Source organism: Ochotona curzoniae, unplaced genomic scaffold, assembly GCF_017591425.1.
Source record: "Ochotona curzoniae isolate NIBS_2020 unplaced genomic scaffold, NIBS_Ocur_1.0 contig_2688, whole genome shotgun sequence".
Lineage (NCBI taxonomy): Eukaryota > Metazoa > Chordata > Mammalia > Lagomorpha > Ochotonidae > Ochotona > Ochotona curzoniae.
In genome coordinates this window covers 5,201,104-5,220,575 of record NW_024465553.1, presented here as the reverse complement: position 1 = coordinate 5,220,575, position 19,472 = coordinate 5,201,104, and the positions used below count along the sequence as shown (strand labels likewise).

General features: G+C 45.8%; 1 protein-coding gene across 1 annotated transcript in view; it reads right to left on the bottom strand.

Annotated features, from left to right (window-relative positions):
- The window catches only part of DICER1 (dicer 1, ribonuclease III), a 53,450-nt gene that overhangs the window by 28,117 nt on the left and 5,861 nt on the right, over positions 1 to 19,472 (bottom strand). The window contains exons 2-8 of the mRNA XM_040975110.1: positions 10,714 to 10,902; positions 9,909 to 10,071; positions 8,945 to 9,075; positions 7,609 to 7,743; positions 7,033 to 7,193; positions 4,977 to 5,145; positions 3,026 to 3,498 (exon numbers count right to left, since the gene is read on the bottom strand). Of these exons, the coding sequence (XP_040831044.1) occupies positions 3,026 to 3,498; positions 4,977 to 5,145; positions 7,033 to 7,193; positions 7,609 to 7,743; positions 8,945 to 9,075; positions 9,909 to 10,071; positions 10,714 to 10,857 (1,376 nt within the window). The 5' untranslated portion in view covers positions 10,858 to 10,902. The remainder of the gene's footprint in view (positions 1 to 3,025; positions 3,499 to 4,976; positions 5,146 to 7,032; positions 7,194 to 7,608; positions 7,744 to 8,944; positions 9,076 to 9,908; positions 10,072 to 10,713; positions 10,903 to 19,472) is intronic.

The window sequence follows — 19,472 nt, the reverse complement described above, 5'->3', positions numbered from 1 at the left end:
CTCCAAGCCCCAGAGAGTTTAGCTAACCCCACCACCCTCCTGCCGGCAGGGAGCACGTAGGCCAGCAGCCCTAGCTGGGCCGCCCAGCACTCAGCACTCCCCGCTCAGCAGGCTCTCTCTGGCCCCTGGCAATGTTCCCATGTGCAGCCCTGGGTCTTAGCAGTGAGACGCCGGGAGCATTCTGACTGTGGAAAGAACTGGAAACCAGGGGTTAGGTTATTAGGATTCTAGAACTGTCTCCCACTGACTGGCAATTTAACTTGCAGCAAATCACTTCTCCTCCTGAAGCACTTTCTCTTTTTTATAAAATTAAGTGGGCTGGATTAGATAGTTGATGAGGTCCCTTTCCAACCTTAAATTTCTGGTTTAAATGTAATTCAGTACCTAAAGTTATTTTACTTCCTACTCATCAGAAGGATCAGGCTCAATGACTATGAAAATTACCAGGCTGAGAACTGCCAGATGACTACCCCTGAGTCCAATTTCTTGTTACTCAGAAAAGTTTTTAAAGCCCCTAAACATTCAGAAGCAGTTAAGAGGGGGAAAAATCCCAAATTACCCCAGGAAACAAAGCTTAATTTTCCCTCGGAGAACACTACTTGCAGAAAAGGCTCGTAGGAATCACTCTGGCCAATTAGTGGGCCTCGTAGAAAAGGTGATTGTCCTAAGTATAAAACAAGGACGCTTTTCCACAGAAAATCAAACATCTACCCACAAACCAGAGGACCCTGCATTCCACGACCATCTGACACAAATCAGGCACAGCCACTTGGCTAGACCTACATTCAGGAAAAATGAAATTTTTCTGAAGACGAGGAAAGGGATGGAATCCACAATTGAACATTTGAATTTGCTGTCATCCCTACCTACATTCCCAGAACTCTTCCCAACAGTCATTCTGGTTCAGAAAACCCTGGTATGCAGTCTAGAAACTAACCTCAAGGCAAGTTCAGCTTCCCTCAAGCTTTTCCACTGAAACTTGAGTCACTGTTTGTGTTAGAAAACTAAACTGCTTCTCCCCTGCTCTCACACCACCACAAGCTCAGAGGACTTGTGTGGTCACAAATGGCCCGGTGAGTTTCCCTCACAATGAATGGCCCATCAGTTCTGCATTGGGGGACCCCAGCTCAGAGCCCACAAGGTGCATAGTCACCCCCTCCCCATTTGAGACGCCAGCCACAGATGTCCTACATGAGCTCTAGTTCCTCACAATCCCCCCTCTTTGGGCTCATGCAGCCCACAGGACTCGGGGCAACACATGCTCACAGGCCACAGTGTACCAGAAGGGATGCCGCAGGGAATCCAGCCTCACAGAGCGGGGCAGGCGGAAGAGGTGCCCGGCCACCTCCAGACACCCCCACATGTCCAGCTGCCCAGCTCTCAGAACCCTGGCCCCTGTGGGCTTTACTGATTAACTCACCAAGTAGTAGTAGTTGACTTAACCAACAGCGCTCCTCCCCTCCCCAAAAGTCTGGGTGTGGCTGAAGTCTCGACTCCAATCCTGCCAACTTCCTGGCAGCCAGCACCCATCCTGACACTAGCAGGGAACGCCAGCTCCAAGTCAAGTCATTAGTGCACAAAAGAGACACTTGCAACTTGCAATACCTCAGGGACTTTCAGCGTTGTATGTGGGAAAAGGAGTACAAACACCAAGTGCTTATTCCACAGTATCACCTTGGGAAAAACCCCAATGGGAATGGGCTGGCGCACCAGGCTAAGCCAGCCCACAATACGGCGTACCATCCGGGCACTGGGTGCAGTTCTAGATGCCCCACATCAGGCCCAGCTCCCTGAAGCACCTGGGAAGGCAACTAAAGATGACTAAAGTCTTAGGCCCCTGCCACCCACTTGGGAAGCGCAGACGAAGCTCCTGGCTTTGGCCTGACTCAGTTGTGGCTTTCTGCAGCCATGTGGGGAGAATGAACCAGCATATGGAAGATCTTTCTCTGACTCTCCCTTTCTCTGTAACTCTGCCATGTGAAGAAAACAAGAAATCTTTTAAAAAACTCATCCTAGGGCCCAGTGTGAGAGTGCAATGGCTAAGGTTCTCGTCTTGTACGTGCTGGGATCCCATATGGGCACTGGTTCTAATCCTGGCTGCTCCACTTCCCATCCAGCTCCCTGCTTGTGGCCTGGGAAAGCAGTCGAGGATGGTCCAAAGCCTTGGGACTCTGCACTTATGTGGGAGATCTGGCAAGAAATTCCTGGCTCCTGGCTTTGGACTGGCGCAACACCAGCTGTTGCAGCCACTTTGGGAGTGAATCGGATGGAAGATCGTCCTCTCTGTCTCTCCTCCTCTCTGTACATCTGCCTTTCCAATAAAGAATAAATAAATCCTTTAAAAAAAAAAACTCATCCTAATACCCAAATGAAGTGTATTCTAGCATGACCAGAGGGAGAGAGCTCAGAGTTCAATGTTTCAACATAAAGACAAACATACAATCAATATCTGCACAGAATCGAACAACTGAACACACAACAAAAGACTGCTGAACATTTGCTCACTATTTAAGATGAACTAGGACAGATTAGCTCCCTTTAAGATCCCAGTCATGGAGTTGGCTCTATGGCATAGTGGGTAAAGCCTTCACCTGGGGGTGCCAGCTGGGAGTCCCAACTCCCTGCTAGTGCAGGGAAAAGGCAGCAGCGGATGGCCCAAGTGCTTTGGCCCCTGTACCCATTTGGGAGGGCGGGAAGGCTCCTGGCTTTGGAGCTGCCCAGCCCTGGCCATCCACTGCAGCTGTTTGGAAAGTGAGCCAGCAGAAAGTAACTCTGCCTTTCAAGTAAAATAAGTCAATCTTTAGAAAAAAAAAGGAGCTATCTCAGTTACACCCAGCTAGTACTTCAGGAAAGCTCACAGTGGTGGCTTCCTCCCATCCGCACCTATACCACAGGAAGCATCCCACATCGCTGGAACACTCTCCCAGCCCTGACTTGGCGTTGGGAAAGCCGTCAGACTGCACTGCCTCACACGACAAAACAGGCCTTGTTCCGGATGGCAAAGAGGTTCACCTTCGATACTTACCTGTTTAAGACAACGGCTGTATACCTTCTTTCCACAAAAATAATTCCACATAAAATATTGGTAAATGGAGAAGGAAAATTCGTCTCTGGCTTCTCTTTTTCCTCAATTTCTTCATCCTCATCATCATCTTCAGAATCACTCCAAGACACGTAATTATCCTGATTCCTATTATTATACCACTCCACGCTTTCAAACTGCTGCCGCTCATATGGTTTGTATTTGCGCAAGATTTCGAGCAGTTTTATTACTTTAGGAGTTACAAATTTCAGGTCAAGTGAGGCAGGTGAGAAGTGCTCTTCACATAGTGCATGTATTTTCCTTAGGAAAGTGTCTGTAAACAATAAAAACTTTCTGTGCAGCTCCTCCTGCTCGTGTTTGATGTACTTCTGCAATTCCCTCACCATCATCCCAGCTACTTTATCTGCACACCAAGGTCCCAGCACTACCAACACTGCACGACAATCTGACAGGATCTACAAAGAAAAGGAAATGTCCAATGTCAGACGGCAATCACGTGCAACAGGCAGCATTTTCACGGTCAGTTGTCCCCTAATTACTCAAAATCCATTTGTCCTACCAACACAAACACTGACAGTAGTGCCCTGTGGCTGGAGTGGGATAGTGATTTTTTTTTTCAAGTTCTTTCACTCTGCATATTTATTGGGGGGTTGGGAGGACAAGCTCCTGCTGAGAGCTGGAAACCATCTTTTTTTGCCCTCCAGCAAAAAGTCTAATATAAGTGTAAAGGACAACTGTATGAAGTTCATCAAACTTACTTTAGATCTATAGTCAGTTGGAACTACATCTGTGTCACTTATTTCCCGCCACATTGCATAAAGAATCACAGAGAGATGTAATCTTGAAATTTTATCTTTGGAGTAATCTGATCTAGGCAATTTTTCTTAGCAAAAAGAGCAAACCAATTTTCCTTGATCTATGTGTAACACCCCTGGCTTTGCACATTATTCCACTGTAATGACTGTTAAGAGGAGAAGGATGCTGGATAAGTCATGGCCAGTCCCTAGCCAGCACTTTTGGTTACTTTTGGTTGGTTTAGATTGTTCTAAAGCCACTCTACAATCATCCTTTGTTATCACTTCAGTGCAAACAGCACCACTAGTTCAGGCCTCATCAGCTTCACAGCCGACCAGACCCTGGTCCAGAACCTTGCCTGGATGCCGCATCTCACTCACTACCCTTAGCTGAGTGTCAAACAGAAATCCACAGCCAGGTTAAGCCAAGGCACGGCTGGTTCTGAAAGGAAGCAAGATTGTGGGGTTGAATATGGCCTTTGTCAAAATTCAAAGGCTGAGAAAAAGCTGGGCACTGCTGCTCCAGGAAAAATCACCGGGAGAGAGATGAGACTCAATCCAGTCAACTCTGGCAAGTGGTCATGCGATCAGAGCAATGTTCTCACGTATGAGTGACTGTGCTGTGATCACGGAGGGCTATCCGAGCTTGACTCACGCACAACTCAGCTCAGTACATCCTAGCCGGAATCCAGGTCTAGGGAAACAGCCCAATAATCGAGAGACAGATGCTGCTCCACCTGTCGTCCTGAAAGACCCCTGCTCAGAGCCGCACCACTCAGGGACAGGGCTGACAGCTGGTCACGCATGCTAAGAAACAGCACAGAATTTACCTAGTCCAGAGGTTTAAGGAAACTCAATCACCTGACCTAAAACAAGGCTCACCTTTTCCACCTCAACAGCCCTGACACGGATCCTAATTCCTAAATCATGACTCTCTACGTGCAACGATATAAATTTCTGTCCAGGGAATCAATCCAACAGGGAATATTAAATGGAAAATGGCCAAGGATTTAAGGAGACAAGGCATTAAAATAAAACATACAGAGAGTAACCTCAATGAGAATCAATTTTGATTCAATATTAAATATAAACAGAAGCTTTTTTATTACACATAGTATAATTCTTTTGTATGTGCTCACCTGTCTAGAAATTAAAGTAGAATCCCCTTCTTTTGAATGCACAGGTAGATTACAGTCATTGATGAAACCAAGTGCTTCTTCTAATTCCACCAGCAGTCGGTCATAGAGCCCACTTCTGTCGGTAAACGGCCCACAGTCCACCACGATCTCACATGGCTGAGAAGTGTATCTTCAAGATGAGAAACAAACTCTCTCAATATCACAACAGCAAAAAGTCTATTTTTAATTGAAATTTCTTTTTCAAAAAATAAAGGAAAGCGTATGCTAATATGCCAAAATGCTAGTTGTGGTGTAGGTAACTATTCTCAATATCAGTGGATTTCCCACATTAACATATGATATAGATGTATATATTTTGCAAACCAATGAAATGTATTTATAAGATGTTTTCAAAAGGAGAGGAAGAAGAACAGGAGGCGAATGCCTGACAGGGTCTGACAGCCCTGCAGCATCTCCTCAGCCAGGGACCAGGAAGGCTGGCAAGGCTTAAAGACACCCAGTGGCACCGTCCATCAGAGGCTGCTCCCATGAGGCGCACCGCCTCCCCTAACACCATTTGTTTCATTCTAGAGACAACAGCCAATGCTGGACACATCTGAGTGGTGGAGCTAGGGATGACAGCACAGAACAGGGAGCACTAACCGACCCTGCCTGCAATTTCCAGCATTTGTAGAGTCAATGTTTCTTTCAATGTGCTTTCATAAGGGAAACTCCTCCAACTTTCATTCATTTCTGATTGAATTTCTTGGCTTATAATATGCCTTTAATTAAAAATGACAACTAGAATGGCTCATATTATTCTAGAATAACATACTGTGCTTTAATCAACACATTAACAACATATTTACAAACTATACTTCCATTTTTGTTAAGCCAAATGAGAATTCAGACTTCACCAAAACTCCTGTTTGGACAATTAGGAATGCTTACTCCAACAGGTAGCTTCTTAGTTACCATTTGGCTCCTACTTCGCACTATAAAAAGCCAAGCAACTGAACTCAAGCCAGATCAAATCACCAAGCCAGCCTCTGGCTGCCAGCCACAGACAAGGCTGGCTCGGGAGTGCCAACACAAGACCCGCGGTGCACACAGCTTCCCCGACCCCTGTGTGATGCGTCCCCAGGGTGACTTCCTTCTCCCGCTGTGAGGCAAGCTTCTCTCAGTCTCCTGAATGACAAGCACGTCGTGCTTTCCCAGAGTCCCCATTAGTGATCATCAAATAGTTCCACAAGACCACTGTCATCACCATCTCACAGAATCAGGCAAGGGACTGCCCTAAGGTCATGTAATTTACAAGTAGGAACACTAATAACCAACACCACAATTGACTCAACTCCATAACCTGAGAAATCAGTCTTCCTATAATGCAGTGTAACTGTCCTCAGAGGCACCACCTGGTACTCCTCAGCCTTATTTAAATAATGAGACTGAATCTGGTAAGGACATTGCCAAATTTTGACTTGATCTGAATTAGTTACATTTATTTAAAAATTCGTTTTCCTACTAATACAGACTTTCTACCACCAACTTAAACAAAGCAGTAAGGGGGTATGCACATGCACTTCTGTGGGTATTTTTAATAAAACTCAAAGCAGCAACTCGCTGAAGAGAACCACCTGAACATCATAAACACCATCTTGCTCAGACATTTGAGACCCAAGTTCAAAACAACAGGGTGCTTCCAAATATCTTCAAGTACACTGCTGAATTCCCCCAGATAAGCCAGCGCGCATTCTAGGCATGATGCGAGACATTTAGGTCAACAACAAAGCCCCACATGAGTAGAAACGAAGGCAAATTTACTGTCTGGGGTCCCAGTGCCTGGCAGCACAGCCAGTGAGAAGGGCTGGACTAAGCAACATGACATCTTACAGCATGCCCCCGCCCCCATGGGAACAAGGTTAGCGTTTTGTCATCACAGCTAACTGTGCCTGCAAAGAACCTTAGTCAGGCACAGTCCTTTGCACGGCCATCTCTGGACTTAGCAGGTTCTAGCGCAGAGTAACATCCAATTACTAACGTCACTAGCCACAGCCACGTCGGCCAGAGCCCTTACCTGTCTAAGACCACCAGGTCAGTGGCAGTTTCAGCATTACTTTTAAGAATCTTCTCCAGCTTCTGAATCTTTTCTTCCAACTCCTCTGGATCACATTTCCCATTTAAAATGGAAGCAGTTAGTCCCAAAATGCGAGGACATGATGGACAATTTTCACAGAGCTAACATAATAAAAATACTGACAGTAAAGACTTCATTTTGCAAGGCCTTCACAAGAGAGACACCTCCACATAAAGACACGCCAAAATCACTAACATTCACATAGGAGAAGCTTTGTGCCATGGAAACGCAGGTCTACCGCGGACAACACACTACGTATTTACTGTAGTTTGCTGTAAAATTACTCCTTTTCAGAAAGGACCATTCAAGTAAGCCACAGAACATTAATAAATAAATAGCTCCCGACCACGCTGTACTCCCATTCAATATGATGCTGAAAATTGTACTATAGATTCAAATGAACATTAATCTAATATTCATTTGCAGAACAGTGTTCCCAATATTGGTAACTAATACCACTGCTTTCGGTACCTTAAAGAATCTGATAGACTCAGTTTACTCTATCTTACAAGTTACCTTCATAATTTCTCTGTAGGGGTGGTCTAGGATTGCAAGATGACACTCATCAAACACCAGAAGGTTAATGTCTGACAGGGACAAGTAACCATTCTTCAAAACATCCAAGGCGACATGGCAAGTCATAATGAGAACCTATAATGAAACAGACAGCAGTTGGGAAATATGTCATTCACCTGCCTGGATACACTTACATAAAACCAGATCATGCAGTCATTGTATCATAGATGAGGATTAAGAAATCCATTAATCAAAATCAAAATAAAAATTATAAATGGAAAGAAATTCAGGTACTGGAGCCAAGAAGCAACTTAGGAAAACATCAGGAAAGATGAAAAGAAAAAATCCTGATCTTGGAAACCATGTTCTTATGACAAAGTCTACTTCGGACTTCCAGGTTCCCACAAACTCGAACATGACAAACCACAAAACCATCATTTGTCTGCCACCACACCAACAAGGTGTTTGAGCAGAAGGCACGCTCAACATTGTCTCTGCAGCCTGGGGCAAGGACATGTTCATCAGTGCGGACGTGGCCCAGGGTGTGAGACCTCCCAACAGGCCTTGGCTGTTGACGGTTAGAAAGCAGCTCCCAACCACTCCATATTCCCTAATTCTAACACACAAAAGTCCCTCTTGGTGCTGGCGCTGTGACATGGCATGCTAAGCTTCCACCTGCAGTGCCAGGATCCTTTATGGATGCCAGTTCGAGCCACAGCTGTACCACATGCTCCCTGCTTATGGCCTGGGAAAGCAACAGAGGATGGCTCAAGGCCTTGGTCCCCTGCATCCACATGGGACACCCAGAAGAAGCTGCTGGCTTCTGGATTCAGATTAGCTTAATTCCAGGCAATGTGGCCATTTGGGAAATGAAAAAGCAGATGGAAGATCTTTGTGTCTCTGTCTCTCATTCTCTCTCTCTGTCTTCCAAATAAAAATAAAATATACCTTAAAAAAAAAAGCCCCCACACATCCTGGCTAAGCCAAATACCTAAGAGACGGTCTCCATCACACAGCCAGAGACTTGAAACCAAAAACTTGCCCATTTTCAATGCATTCAACTCTAAAGCAAATGGCCTCAAAGCCGGCTCCTGGGGTGCAGGGAGGAAGGGCAGGAAGGGATCTTGCATTTTCTAAGCAAGACCAATTGTGCTGAAAACGGTCTCATTTCTACAAAACACAGGCTGGTCGTTTGGGGGTTTAGGACAAGATTTGGGAGGAGACAGGACCTCGGTGCTATTTCCAGGCTCAGAAAGGACTTTTCAGACCTAAGGCAGACAGCACTGGCTTCAGGTCAAGGACAGACTGGGATCCCCTAATATCATACAGGGCTCACCTGGTGCTTAGCAAACTCCTGGCTCCACCTCTCTCTAGTCCAGGACGCACTTACTTCTGGGTCTGAGTACTCCCCAACCTTGAGATCAGAATGAGTTCTGACAGCTGATACTTGTTGAGCAACCTGGTTTGCTGATCACAAACACAATATTCCATGTAAGTATGAGAAATCTTACCTAGTAAACTCTGTTCCACAGAGAAGACAGTTGCAGAAACTGCTAATTACATATTCTACCTTACCACCAAGTTTTTAAACAGCCCATTTAAAAATCGCAGCTCAGGCGCTGATGCCATGCTGTGGCACCTGTGGCCCAGCACCCTTATGGGTGCTGACTCACATCCCAGCTGCTCCACTTCTGAACCAGCCCCCTACTAATACACCTGGGAGAGCAGCGGGGCTGATCCAAATCCTTGGGGCTCTGTACCCACACGGAGACCTGGGAGAAGCTCCTGGCTCCCAGCTCTGGAGTAGCCCAGCTCTGGCCACAGCGGTCATTTGCGAAGCAAAGAAGCAGATGGAAGACCTCTATGTCTCTCCTCATCTCTGTCTTTGTCTTTCTCTAACTCTCTCTGCAATTCTTTCAAGTAAAATAAATAAATAAATTTTTAACAACAACAACAATAAAACCCACTGTTAAAAAATATATAACCTACTTTCTATAGGTGGTATAGCAAAAAATATCAACCCTAAATGTTCCCCATCCCATAAGCAATCACCTTTTGAGATACTCTGTAACATTAAAGCATCAAGAAAACAAAGTAACTGTGGCAGATTAGAATGCGTCCCAAGAGTAAAGCATCCACCAGCAACACAGCATCAGCTGCATTCACATTACAAAATAAGACAAAACGGTATGTCTGCTGGCAGAGCCTCAACAAGCACTCTTGTCACTTCCACAATGCCCCCAGAGACAATGTGCCTAAACAGGAACCCCCTCCAATGTGATAACGCCACTGGCTATTACCAGAGTTGACCAGGAACACCGTCCTCTTCCCATTTCTGTCGACATCTCCCCTGATCTGGTAGGAGAGCTCTTTAGTGAGTAGTACGGCAATGAAGGTCTTCCCTGAGCCAGTGTTTAAACACACGATGGTGTTATGATCCAGAGCTGCTTCAAGCAGTTCCACCTAGAGTACAGTGGAGAAAAAATACAGATTAGGCACTTTGGAACTGAAGACAAAACTGCAACAACTGAATTCTGGTTTTAAATCAGGAAGTTTCACTGTTTCTTAAAATTTTCCTCCAACAAAAATCAGTCCCATAAAACCCAGCACACATTCCACATCTTTAAACAGGAACAACGGAAGTATGTTCACTTGTCACACACAGCTCTGCTGTATATATGTTTTTGAAATAGCATTCAAATGCTTTTGTGTGAGAGTTACTTCTGTCACATGCACTCCAGAATGATACGAATGCTTACTGGTGCAGTGACCAGGGTCCTGCCAGCCCACAGCTAAACACTTCCAACCAACCCCAACTCCTGCCTAACTCCTCAGGACAGACACACCCAAATGGACATTCAGGAATCACAAGGTGTTCAGGGGGAGGCAGGAGAAAAGTAGGGAACTTCAAATACAACTATCCAATCAATTACCCCGGCAGATGTTAGAAAAGAAAAAGACTATTAAAACAAAGTGCTTCTAATTGAGAAAATTAATCAAAAGGAGGCTTGACAGGGCAAATGAGTTTTCTAAGTTGTGTCAACTATATGTTAATTTGTTTCATTTTAGTGAAAAATGCTCCCATATTAGTGTTCCCATTAGTACCTGATATTTTCTTGGCGTATAAATGTTATCATGAATTGCTTCTTGTTGCCATGGCAGTCCAAAGAAAGGGCCCATTGGTGAGGAAGCAGGGGTCATGAGCTGCAGGCCTGCCATGCTGAGGGGCGGCAAAGCAGGGCTTGTCATTCATCCAGTGTTGCTTTCATTGCATTTTTGTTCTAGCACAGCTGACTACAAAAGGGAAAAAGAATACCGTTACACAACCATGCAGGTTGGGACAAAAGGAGGCATGGAGACAAGAGAAACCTCAGCGGCTCATGGGAGAGTCTTCCCAGAGGCGTCTCAGCTTTATCTTGACCTAAGAGGAGCAGTTCAAAAGTCAAGCAGTCTTGATCTGACCCAGCACTCCCACACCTAGAAACTCGCCTAAAAGGAGCAGAGGGCACAAAAATGAAGCATAGGAATATTTGTTGCTACACTGACACTTCAAAACAGGAAATAACTATAAACCTACTAATGAAAATAAGCTAAACATAGTGCAGTTCAGCTACGTAATGGAATATTTCACACGTCCATTAGAATACCTGTTTATATTCACAGACCTAGAGCAGTGCCCGTAATTACAGTAGGATGTGCGCAGCTCGAGCAGCCTTTCTGTGAAACAATTCAGACCAAAATGTTCCAGATTTTTGGGTTTCTGAGATTCAGGAATATGTTCAGGACCTCTAATCTAAAAACCCAAACTGCAAAACGTCCCAAAGTCCACAATGTGTCGAGACACTTCGAAAGCTTTGAATTTTAGAACATTTCAGATGTTCCACTTGATTTTGGATTTCCCACTTAGTGACACTCCTCTGTATAAGTACAATGTGTGAATATACACAGAAATACTTTTTAGGTCCAAGGACCGGTCCACAATGTGTGGAGGTGCTCAGCACTGTGCCCTGTGCCACATGGGGAAGCCAAACGCCAGTCAAAGACTTCATTTCAGTAAAGGACTATGAAATAATTATGAGAAAGAGAGCAGACCAGGAACAAGTCTTCTCAATTCACAACTCGTTACAACTGTACAGGTCACCAATTATCTAAACATGTATTCAGAAAAAAGACAAGCGTAGGTCCGGCACTGTGGCATAAGGGGTAAAGCCTGTGACACCAGCATCCCATACAGGCACCAGTCGGAGAGCTGGCTGCCCCATTTCCTGCCCAGCTCCCTGCCGACGTGCCTGGGAAGGCAGCAGAGGATGGCCCAAGTGCTTGCACCCCAAAAGAAGCTTCTCAGTCCTGCCTTTAGCCTAGTCCAGTCTACAGCATGCGGCTATCTGAGGAGTGAAGCAGAGAACGAAAGATCTCCGTCTCTTTCTCTATGTAACTCTGACTTCTAAATAAACACAATTTTTTTTAAAGATTATTTCGTTTCATTAGAAAGGCAGAGTCATACACAGAAGGAAAGACAGAAAGATCCTCCTTCCACTGGTTCACTCCTCAAGAGACAACAGCTAGAGCTGAGTTGATCTGAAGCCAGGAGCCTCTTCCAAGTTTTCTATGTGGACGCAGGGTCCCAAGGCTCTGGGCCATGCTCTACTACTTGCCCAGGCTACCAGCCAGGAGCTGGAAAGAGAACGGAGCAGCCGGGACAATAATTGGTGCCCATATGGGATCCTGGCATGTGCAAGGCGGGGATTTAGCTACTAGGCTATTGTGACAGGTCCTAAATACACAAATCTAACAACAACAATAACAAAGGCATGAGTTCTGCAAAACAAGCATATTCCTATGGCATCCTAGCACAACAAAGTTCTTCCCATAGACAAATTTATGTAAAAGATGTCTTCACTACAGAGTTTGGGTTTCAGAGCTCTAAAATCAAAGCCTACTGCCAGCAGAAGGGACTTGACCCCTAGAAGCGAGTTTTCCCCTGGTACTGCGCTGGAGTGATCACTGCCACTGTCCCAAGAACCTGAAAAGAGCTGATCCAGCTAAGCTCCCAGAGCAAGACACGTGATGGGGGCTGTCACTTCTAATCCAGCAAGCAGAACATGAACAAAACCCACTCCACTCTGACTGCAGAGAGGCCTTCATTGGACAGGAGGTCCGTTGCATACAGTCTACACCCACTGTAGGACCCTGGGTCCAGTGCTGCAGGGCCAGGGCCTTGGCATGGCAGCATGGACCACAGCATGGTCTAGCTCACTCACCTTCTCAGAGCAAGGCTGTCAAAAAAGCCCAACACAGCACTGCAGGGGAAACCAGTAAACGACTGTTCTCCCCAAACAGAACCATGCTGTTCTGCAGAAAGAACCTGTTCACCCAGGCCCCAGCAGCCATCCCTTCCTCTGTTGTCCTATCACTGTCTTAGATGCCCAGGCCCTCAAGCCTCGCCTGCTCACCCAACTTATTCAACAAAGTAGCCACAAAGCCTCCGTGGAAGTGCATTTTACTCAACTTGCACCCTTGAGGTCCCAAGCTAGGACCTGCAGGCACTTGCTCTGGCAAACGTTCTCATTATGCCACCACATCTCAGTGGCTAAGATGGAGCACACCCAGATGCACACGAAGGATATGGCAGTCCATCAGAGCCTGCAGAGGAGGGAGGGCAGAACAAAGTGGACAACTACCCCAGACAAGCACTGACAGCAAATATTGGGCGAATGGAGACTCTAAGGTGAGCTATGTCAACCATTTTCTCATCCTCGGATCCACGAGATTGACAGCATTTCAGAAATACCAAAACCATTTAAGCAGAACCCTCAGGGCACACTCCACATCAGGGACCCTGGGATGACATGGGGTGACCATTCTCCATCCCCAGGTACTGAGGAGACTGGGAGCCTGGGTGCAGCTTCTCCCCTTAGCTCCCTCTTTCCCCCAAATACAGGAGGAAAACAAAAATTGGAAACGATGGTCTCACCCACTTTTCTCTATTCTCCAACCCTTCCCACCCTAATCAACTATGTAAATACCATCAAAAACAAAATTTTTTAAATAAAACAAAAAACATAGCAACTAAATGCAACATGATCTCAGATTGCATTCTGTAAAAGAGCAAAGGACATGTGTTTTTCTTTTTCACTTTTTTCAAAGATTCATTTTTATTGGAAAGTTATATTTACAGACTGAATGAGAGACAGAAAGATCTTCATCCACGGGCTCACTCCCCAAGTGGCTGCACCGGCCAGACCTGAGCCAATCCAAAGCCAGGAGCTTCTTCCAGGTCTCTCACAGAGGGGCAGGTTCCAAGGACTTTGGTAATCCTCTCCTGCTTTCCCAGGTCACAAGCAGGGAGCTAGATGGGAAGCGGAGCAGCCAGGACATGAACCAGTGCCCATATGGGATCCCAGTGTGTGCAAGGTAACGATTTAGCCACTGAGCCATCATGCCAGGCCCAGAACATGTTTTTAAACGGAGCCTGGGTAGATGAAGGCACGTGGCATGTTACATGCACCGTGAATAGATGAACAGTCAAGCTAACTGATCCAGCCATCTCTTCAGTTACCTTTCTTTGGCACGAGAGAACATCTGAGATCCACTCTCTTTGTGCTAAAGCACGAGTGTGTGACACGTTTTTACCCTAGAGGTCCTATCCTGAAGCCCCATGCTGCACTTAGAGCACTTGCTCCTCTACAAAACAGAAACCACGGCGCCCAGACCGACAGCTCCCCTTTCCCCTCGCTCGCTGCCCCCCGGAACCACAACCTTACCCTCTGCCTACACGAATCTGCCTCCCCAGTCCCTGCTTTACCTTGCAGATAGAAGCAATGTTCAAACTCCCTACTTAACAAGTGAGCTGTGGTGAGGAACGGATCTTTACACAATTAGGTCCTCCGAGTAAAAGGTCAGTGCATGCAGAAAAAAGGTCCACACACAGATACACGCTGTGTAACCACTAAGATGGGTAAAGCACACTTTGTTCTAGTCATATTCTTGCCACAAAAAACTTGTCCTGAGGCCAGCACAAGGACCCAATGGGTAAAACTACCTCCACACACCAGCATCCCATATAGACGAAAGTTCATGTCCCACCTGGTCTACTTCCCACCCAGCTCCCTGTTTGTAGCCCCAGAAAAGGGTGGAGGATGACCCAATGCCTTGGGACCCTGCACCGAATGCAAGAGCCAGAAGAATCTCCTGGTTCCTGGCTTCAAATCAGCTCAGCACCAACTGTTGTAACCACTTAGGGAGTGAACCAACAGCTGGAAGATCTCTCTCTCTTTCTGTCTGTAAGTCTCCCTTTCCAATGAAAACAAACTAAAAAAAAAAACTTTTTCTGCACCTTCTGCTTCAAAACAAATGAGTATTTCATTCCTTGAGTATTCCAGGGCATATCACCTGCAATGCCAACTATCTGTAAAGCATCTCCACTCCACAACTCTAGGGCAGAATCTGCTCTGACACCTGCTGCTCGGCAACTCACTCTGATCCAACAGCACGAAGTTTATCACTTTCATCTGATGGCTCAGAAAGGAAACTCTCGCTGGGAACATGGCTCAAGGACTTAGGAGCCTTGCCTACTGCTGAAACACCCTACACCACAGGGGGAAAAAGCCGCACTGCAGACAACAAAGATAAACCAAGTGGCCCCTACCTCAAAACTAACTAGACTCTCACTGCAGGAGCCCACAAGCTTTCACTGGCCAAGCTTGCTACAGCTGAATTTCTGAATTCTGAACAAAAGTAGAGCGAATGATTCTAAGCCAGTACTGACCGTGTAAAAGACATATGTAGGGACGGCAAGCAGGGCAGGTATTGAACACGTGGTCAATGACCACTCAGAGTGCTCTGTAGCCCCTGTAGGGACCGGGGCACCACCCAGGGTCCAGGACAACCCAGCTGTCTGCTGATGCACACCACGGGAGGCAATCAGGTGACTCAAGTTCCTGGATCCCTGCTGTCCACACTGGAGACCCAGCTGCAGTTCCTGGCTCCTGGACTGGGCCTGGGCCTTGGTTACTGTGGCCATCTGGAAAGTGAACCAGCGGGTATAAGCTCTCTGTGCCTCTCATGAAAAATGGAAATACATGTAAGTTTATAAAGAAATAGAGGATAAAAAGGAACAGAAAGCAAACAAGCAAAGGGCAGAGAGAACAGGAGAGTCTGAGGTCAGAAGTGGCAGGCATCAGGCCTGAAGTCTCCATGGAGACAGTGAGCAGGCCATTCCCCCAGGATTCAGCAAAGCAGAAAAGCTCTGTGAAGGGAAAGTCAGCAGTCCTCTAGCAGCACACGTTGTAAGCAACCAGCCATGAGCTGCACCCAGAAGCTTCTGAAAACTGCCAAAACTGAGCAACCCTCTCCTTGCGCGTCTTCCCACTAGCAACCATCAGAAAATACTTCTAAAAACCGCCAAGAGGTGAACACTGTCTCAGAAATCCTCAAACTGGGCGGAATCTAGACAGTTCTTCCTTTTCAGTAAACTGGGAGGTGGGGGAGACGCTGCAGTGGAGGGGAGCAGAATTCTGTCTGAAAACAAGAACACAAAGGAAGACAGGTGGACCAGGGAAGCTGGGCCAAGACCCACAGAGCAGAGCAAATTTTGGCTGGAATGTGGCAGCCGCATCCCCTGCCGCACTGCTCCTTACGCCTGGCTTCACCTCCAGGCAGGAGCTTCACCCTGCACAGCAACCCTGCACCCACAAACCAGCTGGGGAGGCCTGGGCGGAGCTGCAAACTCCCCCACCTGCTGTGCTATACTCTCAGCACTGCCAAACTCAGATGACAGAACAAAGTTCTCATCAATTTCCCCATCTCAGCCACAAACAGAGTAAATTTGAAAAAAAAAAAACATCAATGGTTGTCTTCCACAGATCAACCTGGGAATAAAAAGGAAAAATGGTGAAATAAAAGGTAAACAGTTATCAGCATTTAGGTTCCAAAACAGGGAAAATGGGGCCATAGCATTGTGAAAGGAATACCAAAAACACAGTAGCACAGAAATGAAATGTGGAACTACCCAAACACAAGGATTCTGCCAGCTTTCACAAGAAAACATGGTATTTGAGAATCTTCAGAAAGGGAAACTATCCACTCCCTCTAGGAGATCTGGCCCCAAACGGCGCTGAGCATCCCCAACCCTTGGACCCCAAGCTTGTGCTGCTTCCAACCTGTGGCTTGGGTCACGTGCGCAGCTCACCCACCAGCAGGGGCCTCTGGGCACTGAATGCCTAACAGCCCCTAACTGACTCTTTAAAAGTGCTGGACCCTCAAACAAGCGTATTCCTATGGGCTCCACCCATACCAGCTTGGGGCACACTAAGCTATATATTAAAGTGTGCTTCGACAATTTTAAAAGAATTCTTATTTAAATCATTTCTTTCAAATCTCTATTCTCACGTAAACACTTTTAATTAGACTCGAGTTTCCTTGAATATAGGAACTGTTTGTCTTCTTGTTTAATTACTCACTGCACAGAGCCACACCCAGGACATGCAGGTTTGTAGCACGTTGGTGCTGGGAGTCCCCGGCCTCTCCGGTCACTTCACATGCTCTAAGTCTCTGCAGTGCTTCTCTGGGATCCCGCTTTTCCTTAGACCCTCAGCGCACAGAAGACAGTAACATCAACCAACCTGTAAAGCCTTTCCCTCGTTAGGGCTGATTTCTCTCAGCTCTATTGGCAGACCCCAGAAAGACCATCTAAGAGTACAAGCATTTTCCTCTCTTGCATTCCAAGCTACCGAGTCATTGTCATCTAAGATGAAATAAGTCACAAAACAGGACATACAAAATAAAATCACCTAGGTATGAGTCTACTAGTTCCCTTTCAAAGTAAAAGAAACAAAAAAAAAAATTCATGTCCTACTTCCTGGCAGGACAGACATCACCAAGAAAATTGTTTCACTAAATTGTTACCTAAATAAAGAAATATTACATGTACAGGCAAAAAATATATACATATATGCATTATAAAAATACAAAAGTAGGAAATGTCCAAAATATCCATAGTGCATTACTTATGTCATAATTATTTATAACTATTTAATATACATAAATATTAATGTCAAGCCAAATTAATGAGGAAGAGAATCAATATGAGAATTTAAACACTGGTATCTTAAGTAGCTAAGCACATAACACAGAAGGAATACTTAGGTTTTTATGTTATTGGGTATATCTGTCATTAATAAAAATCCTTGCACATGAAGTGAACTTAGAGCAGTACAACAAAACCACTTCACACGGAGAGCCCCTGCTCCATGACCACCTAGGACAGTGAAGACAATCCCCACTGTGCCCAAATCTACCACCCAACAATCAACCAAGAATGGTCTGGTAACTTAAAATTCACTTTATATATTGCAATTCCATTCAGACAGCGAAAGTGATGACAAAAATCATAGTGAATGAAAGCCTTTGTGTTATCACATTAAATTTATAGAAGAAAATTTTTATTTTTGCAATATCATGATTACGTCTTTAGTCAAAAACTAAAGAAAGAAAAAGAGGAGAGAAGGTAGGAAGGAAGAAGGGGAAAGAAGCGAGACAGAAGACAGAAAACTCACCCAAGAACTGACAGGATTTGCAAAAGGGGAGAAGGTGTAAAACACCCATGGGTGACAGCTGTGCAGCAGGCGTGTGGCACGGACAGGGCTCCGTGTGAGGCCTCGCACAGAGGGCAGACCCAAGGTGCCACAGTGGAGTCTAGCACCTTCCTCCTTCCGGTGGAGAAGGGGTCCTGAGTCACCTCCTCGGCCCCAGAGCCTTCGGCATCACTGCCAAGATCAGGTCTAATTTGAGAGTCTTCTCTCATTACTCAAGTTCTTTAAGTGTTGTTGTTTTTTAATTATTAATATATTTCTGAATGGCTGACTGACATTATCTTCCAACCCCTAGAAGGGTTTCCCAAGTGTGTTTCAGAGGCCAGCACAGTGGCTTCGCAGTCTAATCCTCTGCCATATGGGCGGCAGTTAAGAGTTCTGGCTACTTCTCTTCTGATCCATTGCTGAAAGCAGCAGAGGATGGCCTGAGGCCTTGGGCCCTGGACCACAGGGAGACCCTGAAGATGCTCCAGAGCAGCCCAGCTCTGTCTGTGCAGCCATTTGAGGAGTGAACCAGCAGAGAGAACATCGCTGTGTCTCTTTCCCTCCCTCTCTCCCTCCTCTTGCTGTCACGCTTTCAAGTAAAATAAATATTAAAAATGTTTTAAAAATACGTTTCACTATAAACACTGAACTTTCACTTAAAACAACCCTAACAACCAAAGTCAACCTGCTCTCAACAATAAGACAGGCAATACCAGTAAAATTCCAATTTTGTAGCAATTTCGTTCCTCCATTCTTATCACTTTCCTCAGTCTACAATGTTTCTATTCGCACAATCCTACCTACCTCACAGAGTAGCATGATTTGTTCAAAATCGTAATAGTAACAATCTTTTGAAAAGCCTCACAAACAATATTATTTCCTACCAAACTGCTAGCTTCTAAATATCAAAAAAGCCTCACAGGGGAGGTGTTTAACTTGCAGGTTAAGATGTCCACCTCTCACCTAAATACCTGTGTTCATCAGCAAGTCTCTCCTGACAATGCAGACCCTGCCAGGCGGCAAGTGCCAGCTCAAGCCGTGGCTCCACACGGGAGGCTGGCTGACACTCCTGGCTCCAGGCTTCGCTCCCAGCCCAGCTGGAGCCATGGCAGGCATCCGGGGAGGGACTCAGAGGATGGGGGCAGTGGGAGCTCTCTGATTCTCTGCCTCTCATGTAACTTTTCATAAAGCTGTAAATTAACTTATTCACTCCATAAATCAAAGCACTTCCTATATGCCAGACACTATGTCTGGCCATGAATATCCATGTAACACTTAAGCTTTTAG